Here is an 8,429-nt window from a genome sequence, read left to right on the forward strand (position 1 = left end):
GTGAGAAAAAGTTCTTCGTGATTTTCTGGAAATTCATTGGTGTTCTTGATGAAGAACACTCCACAGCATGCGTTTGATTCGCGTTTGTCCATTTCTTTTTCAAATTCATGTTTCCCGCCGCCACGAGCCAATGAGAGCGCGCCACTGAATAAATGAATACGGCGTCGTTTTGGACTTCGCTGAGATAATTACAAAACTGCCATTTTCAGATTAATTCATTTCATTATTTCTTTTTCTTTTTTCAATTCCATTTCATTTTTGATCCATGATTTAGAAAATTCATAACTAATTCATTTCTTGTCCAAATTTGGTGAGGTTTTTTGCATGATTCTCCTTATGATGTGTAGTTTTTAATGGTGATTTTTATGATTTTTGTGCACATGTGAAAAAATAAAATGCCTAGGGTTGTTTGGATGTGTGCCATGTGTATATGCTTTGCCATTTCATTCATAAAATGATGATGCTTCCATAGAAATGTTTGAAATTTTGTGTGCATGTTATGGACTCTTTGCTGGTGATTTTGATGTATAGTTTGCAATTTTTGGATGCCTGGTTGATGAGATATGAATTTTTGATTAGAGGTGTGACAATTTGTGTCACACCATGCTTGATGAATTTCATGATTTTATTTGATGTACTTGTGGACATTGGATTGAGCCAAATTTTTGCATGATTGAGCATATGGATGTTGAGATTACATGAGAATTTTCCTGGATTTATTGGTGGCATTTCCTATTTGATTGGGATTTTATCTCCTGTTTGGTCATTTGTTGATTTTTTGTGACACATGTTTGTATTTGATTTGTGAAATTCTGGTCATTAATTGGATGGATGTGAAATTTGACATGTGAATTCTAGACACATTATAGGTCATTATGGTTTTGATCCCATTCATTTATCATATTTCATTTCTGTTTTATGATTGATGGAAGTTGATGATTGTTTTGATGCCTTGTGTTGGCTTGCTTGAACTTGTCTGAACTTTATGAATTTAATTTCTATACTTCCTCTGGTCCAAATAGCATGAAATTTGATATGCTACTCATTGAATGTGTTCTGTTTAGGCTGGAATTTTTGTGGAATTTATTGAGCTGTTTTGATATTTGTTTGAGTGTGATCATTCTGTTTGCTCATATGTGGTTCACAATTGCATAGTTTGGCATGTTTTGTTCATAAAATAGATTTGGTGCATAGTTTTGGTGTGAGACCAATGGGATTATCTTTTTGCTTGATAAATCTTGATTTTGATCAATTTTCACTTGCTGTTTTGAATTTTTCATCTCCTTTGGACCCTAGGCTTGTCCTAGTGGTCTTATTTCTCACTTTTGAGTTGTGTTTCAGGTTGAGAAGCAAATGCCTTAAAGGAGAATGATGCAAGTTAATTGAGTTTGATTTGGCTAATTGTTGTGAACTAACTTGTTTTATTTTGTAGGATGCTTGGCTCACTTGAGTTGATTGTGCTTTGCACATTGCATTGTTTGATTATACACTGTCTGTTGATTCTTGTCTTGTTTGTTTTGACTTGGTGATTGGAATACTGACTGTACTAGATTGATTTCAGGTACCATAGTCGCTTTAGTTCTTTAAGAACTTGTTGTGCTGCTGCTTGGTTGTATAAACCAATTGAGGTAGACTCTCTTGTCTCCATGTAGTCTGGAAGACCTGGCTTGTTATTTAGCCAGACAACTGTCTGAAGTCCTCCCTAAGAGGCGATGTTTGTGATTGTTTAACTTTGTCCCCAAGCAGGTAAAGACCTCTATGAGGCAATTGGCGGAACCCAAGAGATATGCAATCTATCTCCCGCTATTCTGTTGAGTCGTCCCTCTGCTCACACCACTGTGTTGATGCATTGGGACATTAACCCAAGATCTTGTACAGTTGTACAGTCGAGTCAGAGTCTTGAGTGTAGAAGGGTTCCTCCTTTCTGAACCCACGCTCCTTTGTCTGAAGCTCTCCCCGGCCAGGGATAAGAGCTGTGAAGTCTCATCTTCACTCACCTTTCATCTGCTTCACCCTGACTCTCAATGTCAGGGTTAAGAGCGAACATTACCTTGTACAGATGACTTGCCTCGGCAGTCTAACCCTTTGTTTGAGCCCACTCTGACTGGATATAGTGTGTGCTAAATGTGGATGTTTGCTTTGCTTTGTTTATGCTTGCATGCTTGTTTTTCCTGGTTAGGATTAGCTTGCTGTTGTGCAAGTAGGATAGAAACCATAACATAGGGCAATGATGCATGATAACACCTAGGCTCGAGTACAGCTCCCTAGTAGTGTGTCTCCCTTTGTATCTGGTTAGAATTTCTTTCCCGTTCAGGGGAACTACGTCGCCCTGATCCTCATACCAGATGAGGTACGTAGGCAGGAGACCGTGCGAGGTCTCTCCGGGCACTTTTTTTTCTTTTTGTGTGTGTTTGCTTGTTAACCCTCTTGTGTGTCAGGATATGGATGTAAGCCCAGCGATTGGCTGTCCGTATCCTGAGTGTGTTTGTTTGGTTCGGAAGCCGATGTAAGTCCAGCGATTGGCGTTCGGGTTCCAGGTTTGCCTGTGTTTGTGTGTGTCTTGTTTCGGCGTGCGTGAGCCGAACTACGGCAGCTCTGATTCTCGTTCCAGACGAGATACGTAGGCATAGGATGCGATGTCCTAGCGAGCCCTCTCCTCCTTTCCCCCACCTGTGTTGTCTTCGGTGTGTGTGTGTGTGTGATGTTTGTTTTAGCAACCTTTTCTTTCTTTTAGAGCGTGGATCCCGTCGAGTACGACGGACGTGAAGGGTGCTAATACCTTCCCCTTGCGTAACCGACTCCCGTACCCTTTCTCTTTGGTCGCGAGACCATGCTTTTTCCAGGTTTACTCTGAGCGTTTCCTTTCCCTCTTTGGGATAAATAACGCACGGTGGCGGCTCTGTGTTGTTTTTGTTTCAGCCCGCCGGTTGTTTTTCGCGGATGCGACAACAACCACCTCATGTAGGGTGGGTGAAATGTAATGTCGAAGCCAGATTTAATAACCAAAGGGGAAAAACCAACAAAGGATGGTGCTATAGAGATTGTAACGGAAGATTCATCAGTGCTGGAATAGCTTGGGATTTTGGACTTTATTTTGTCATGAAGGCTGAAGCATTGGCCTTGAAAGAAGTTTTACATGCAGCCACTCAGATGCAAATGGATCATATTATCTTTGAGAGTGACTCACAATTGGTGGTTCAAGCAATTCATGCAAATTATGGTGGCAATTCATATTTTAGTGTGATTATCTCTAGTATTAAGAATTTATTAGCTTTTCATTCTAACTACGAGGTGAAGTTTGTTAAGCGCCAAACGAATTCAGTTGCTCACTTGTTAGCTAAATCGGCCAATTCTTGGACTAGGCACAATGTTCTTCATTTAATTCCTCTTTGTATTGAACAACAATTTACTAATGATATGATTTGAGTTTGATTGTGTCAAAATAAAGTCAATTGCATATTTACTTTGGTGCGCCACTATGCCACCCCATGTTCTTTTGAATTACTATATGTCAAGGAAATGTGACAACTCTTGTAGATTATTCATCTCAAACTCTTCCATCGTCTTCATTTTAAATTAAAAAATTTCAACATCATTACTGTCTGTTAGAAGGAGATCATCAACATATAGATACATCAGCAAAGTTCTTGCCATTCAGCCTTACATCATGTACACTACTACATACATATAAGTGCATTTCATGAAACCAAACTGAATAGGAATATCAATAATTCTTTTGTTTTGTACCTCATGTCCTTGTTTCAGGCCATACAAGGCCTTTTTCAAATTGTATACCCTTGACTCCTGCCCCTTTATTTCAAAAGCAAGAGGTTGTCTTGTATAAACTTACTTTTTTAATGATTTGTTTAAGAAAGACTTGGCATGCATCTGATGTATTAACCAACTTTTTAAACTATTAATTACCACCACCATTCCGATCGTCTTCATTCTAATAATTGGTGCAAACAATTCACCATAGCCTACTTATGTCTTTTGTAAAAGCCCTTTTACCACCAGTATAGCTTTATTCTTTATAACTTCTCCCTTTAGACTTAGCTTTACTTCTTAGATTTATTTGACATCAATATGTTTCTTCTGTGATGGAAAATGGACTAATTAATAAGTTTCATTTGTTTCCTATGGGCATCAATTTTTCCTTCATTATCTCTATTCACTTTGGATCATGCATTGTCTCCTCAAACTTCATACATTTTGACTCAAAGAACAATGCAATATGCACTAGGTGGTTATCAAAACTCCGGTTGATATTCATACTTCACCAATTGTCTACTAAGGTACACTTATTTAACAAATGCTTGGATCAAATCGCATACTAGTATATAATGGCCACGTAGAGACAGGTGAAGGTCTTTCCACACCTTTTACTTTTAAAAAATAAATAATTATGCTAAAAAATACTAAAATAATGGTCAAATTGCTTCTCTATCCTTCATTCCTAAATAAACTAGACTTAAGGATAATAATGGATAGGTTTGGATAGGATACTATACTGTCAATCCCCATATCTACGGTTCAAAGAAAATTCACATATCCAAGTCCATACCTGTTTGAGTATGTTAGCATCTGAACTCGTGTCTTATAGATATGTAAGTACTCATACATGTACCTGGTACTTGTATTTTTAATATATAAAAAATGTATCAAACATAAAATATCATTTCATTTTAAATTTTTAAGATTAAATATTTTATAAAAAAAATATTATTGAATTATGAAATAAACCGACATTTATATTGAATATGTAATGGTTTAACATTGATGCATTTTTAAAATCGATACATTTATTGGGGTCAATTCAGGGGTCAACATGAGGAAGTATTTTTTATTTTGGAGTTTTTCTTTAAGAGCAACACATCTTTGTGAGAGACATATCATATACTCATCTAAAACCTTAAGGTGGCAGGTTTGTGGATTCTTCCATTTATAAATGTTCAAGTCTCCACATTTTTAACCAATGTAGAACTTCCTCACATTACTCACACTACTCACACTTGTTATTCTCAACATTCCACCTTAAGTGTGTGTCTATCCACAATGTTCTCTCTCAAGTGGAAGTTCTTTCATCCACATACAATTGTACCGTCGTTGACACTTTTCAACGAGACACTCTACCCATGATCATGTGGAGATACTTTTGATACAAGTGAGTTGGTTCCTTCACTCGAACCAAAGGCTCGTGATACCATTGTTAGGTCAATTTGGGGGGTCAACACTAGGAGCATTTTTTACTTTGGAGTTTTTCTTTAAGAGCAACATATCTTTGTGAGAGACACACCATATACTGATCCAAAACTTTAAGGTGATAGGTGTGTGGATTCTCCCATTTATAAATGGTCCAGTCTCTACATTTCTAATCAATGTGAAACTTCCTCACACAACTCACACTTGTTATTTTCAACAATATTGTGCGAGTATGAGGAGGGGTGAGTACTAAGATGTATATATATACACTCATACATGTTTATTTAAGTGGGTAATTATCTGAGACGTTGCCCGTATCTATTTTTGTATTCATTGAAGATAGGCTGAATTGTCATCTCTAACTAGACCATGCTAAACCTTAAGGAATTTCTCTTTCTAAATCTTTGCATTTTTTTAATTTTAAGGTATTTATTTTTAAGTTGAAATTCTATATTTTCTGTATATAACTAGCAAGAGACTCGTGCGTCCGCACGGGTAAATTTATTTAATACAGTATAAAATATATTTAGATAAGAGTGTAAATTTTGAAATGAAAAAAAGAATTTGGAAAAAAAAGAAAATTTTCGCATTTGAAAATAAAGAACTCATCTCTCATTTAAAGATAAGTGTTGGTTAAAATAAAATAGATATTGTCCTAATAGTGCTATGTGAAATGGTAAGTTAATGGTGTCCACCAATATTTAGTGGTATTTAATTTGGTACAATATAAAATATTTTTAGATACGTATGTAAAATGAACAATTATCATATAAACTCAATTGTGTTAAATAATCATATAAAAAAGAGACCCGCGAGATGGAGAAACAAAAAAAAATAACATTTGAAGATAAAAAATATATCTCTCAAATAATAACAATTGTTATTAAAATAAAATAGATATTGTCTTGATAGTGATCCGTAAAATAAAAAATTAGTTGTATGCACTGTGATTGTGATTGAGTGTTATTCAATTTGATACAGTATAAAATGTATTAAATACACATGTCAATTTCAAATGAGTTACTTAATTATAAAACAACATATATATATATATATATATATATATATATATATTATATATATATATATATATATATATATATATTATATATAAATTTTAAATACACATGTCAATTTCAAATGAGTTACTTAATTATGTTTTTATTTTAGATAAGTTTTGCGTTTTAAAATTTTTAATATTTCACTGTGTTCTTTTTCATTAAATTAAAAAGAGGTTTAAATTTTATTATTTATATTTAAAAAAATGAAGAGAAAGAAAATTAAAATGAGAGTGAGAATGTGTGAGAAAAAAAATGTGGGGCAAATTTGAAATTTGAATTAAAAAAAGAAAAGGAAGAATGAGAAAGTTAAAAATTAAAAGTGAAAAATGAATGAGTTGGTAAAATGAAATAGTTTTAATTTTTTTGGCATTGGTCAGTTACAAATATATCATTTTGCTAGTATAATTTTAAAAAATTATATATATATATAAAGTTTGATAGTAATTTATTTTAATAGATAAGGTTGTTATGTTGATCAATTACATCTTAAATATTTGGGTTTTTTTTCTTCAAAATGTAATGTGGACAAAGTGTTTGTTGTTTTTCCTTCAAATCAATAAGGACAAAACCTTAATAAAAGGAATGATGGGTGTCTTAGTTTTAGCAGATAAGAATTGAAGAAGTTTTGCAGATAAGGACATAGAACTTGTAACCTTTTTATCGTACAAACCTAGAATGAGTGGAACAAAATAGCCGCAATTGTTTTAATTCTTGTTGTCCATGAGTGCTTTACATAGATGAACTGCAACTGCATTATGTGATCCCCATATGTATGATTTAATCTCTTTTAGAGAAAAAAGACACTTGATTTATCTAAAGGTAAATAATAGTTCTGTTTTTAGATTTTTAAGGGAACTTTATGTAAAAGACACTTCCTTTATAAAAAAGATTTTGACTAAATGAACACAAATTTGTCATTATCACACCTGTAGGGTGTTTTTGTGTGGATGTTATCATTTGAATCATTTCAAGAAGAAAATAGGAAGTCCTTTTTAATAATCTCTTAATTATATCAGAAGTGTCATCATAATCATGATAAATGCATAGGGTCCAATTTTATGTAATACTGACATACTATATTTTAAATCAATTTAATTGTAGTTATTGTGCAACAACATCAAATAAATTTATATTACTATCTTTGACTACTTGACATATATATATATATATATATATATATAATATATATATATATATATATATATATATATATATATATATTGGAAATCAAAATTAAAGAAAGCTTTAAAAGTGAGTGGAGGAATGTGTATTATTCGATTAATCAGTAGTTAATATATAGCCATCTTACAAGTAAAAAGAAATAACCAACTTTACTCTTTACATGCCTATAGAGTAGGAACACAAATAACAAACCCTATTTCTCCTAAAGAATAGGTCTTATTCAAACAGACTAAGACTAATAAAACAGTAGATTAAGACAATAATAATGTCCACCTAACATTCCCTCCCTTAAACTAAAACACATGTATTTTAGTTTAACTCTGACGCACTAACCATTCCAAGCATACCACGGAGTTTTTCAAACTGCTCAAGTTTGAGTGGTTTTGTCATCAAGTCTGCTACTTGCTCATGAGAGTTGCAGTACTTTAATTCTACAACACCTTCATTTACTAAATCTCTTAAAAAATGAAATCGCACATGAATATGCTTACTTTTCCGTGAAAAACTGGATTCTTAGCCAACTGAATGGCAGAGCTGCTGTCACATTGAATTATAGTTCCTTCAACCTGCTTCACTCCAATCTTTCTCAAGATTCTCTTTAACCATATACACTGACAAGCACATAGAGCTGCTGCGATATATTCGGCCTCGGTAGTTGATAAAGTCACCACAGGCTGTTTTTTAAATGACCAGGATACAACTCCAGATCCTATCATGAACACATATCCAGATGTACTTCTTCTATCATCAAGATCACCCGCATAGCCACTATCTGCGAATGCCAAGAGTTTTGAAAAACCTTCATTCTTTGTGTAGAGAACGCCTAGCTCAGTTGTCCCTTTTAAATACCTCAAAATTCTTTTGGCTGTCAACCAATGTGACATGGTTGGTTTAGACATATACCTGCTTATGAGACTTACACCATACATTAAGTCAGGACGAGTTATAGTTAAATACATGAGACTCCCAACCATTTGTTTGAAC

At 33.9% G+C, this 8,429-nt stretch overlaps 1 protein-coding gene across 1 annotated transcript; it reads left to right on the forward strand.

Moving 5' to 3' along the window:
• The first annotated feature begins 2,940 nt into the window (after nucleotides 1-2,940).
• Nucleotides 2,941-3,426, forward strand: LOC127136291 (uncharacterized). The gene has a single exon (XM_051062870.1). The coding sequence runs from the start codon at nucleotides 2,941-2,943 to the stop codon at nucleotides 3,424-3,426; it is 486 nt and encodes a 161-aa protein (XP_050918827.1).
• The last annotated feature ends 5,003 nt before the right edge of the window (nucleotides 3,427-8,429 follow it).

This window comes from Lathyrus oleraceus, chromosome 4 (assembly GCF_024323335.1).
Source record: "Lathyrus oleraceus cultivar Zhongwan6 chromosome 4, CAAS_Psat_ZW6_1.0, whole genome shotgun sequence".
NCBI classification, from domain to species: domain Eukaryota; kingdom Viridiplantae; phylum Streptophyta; class Magnoliopsida; order Fabales; family Fabaceae; genus Lathyrus; species Lathyrus oleraceus.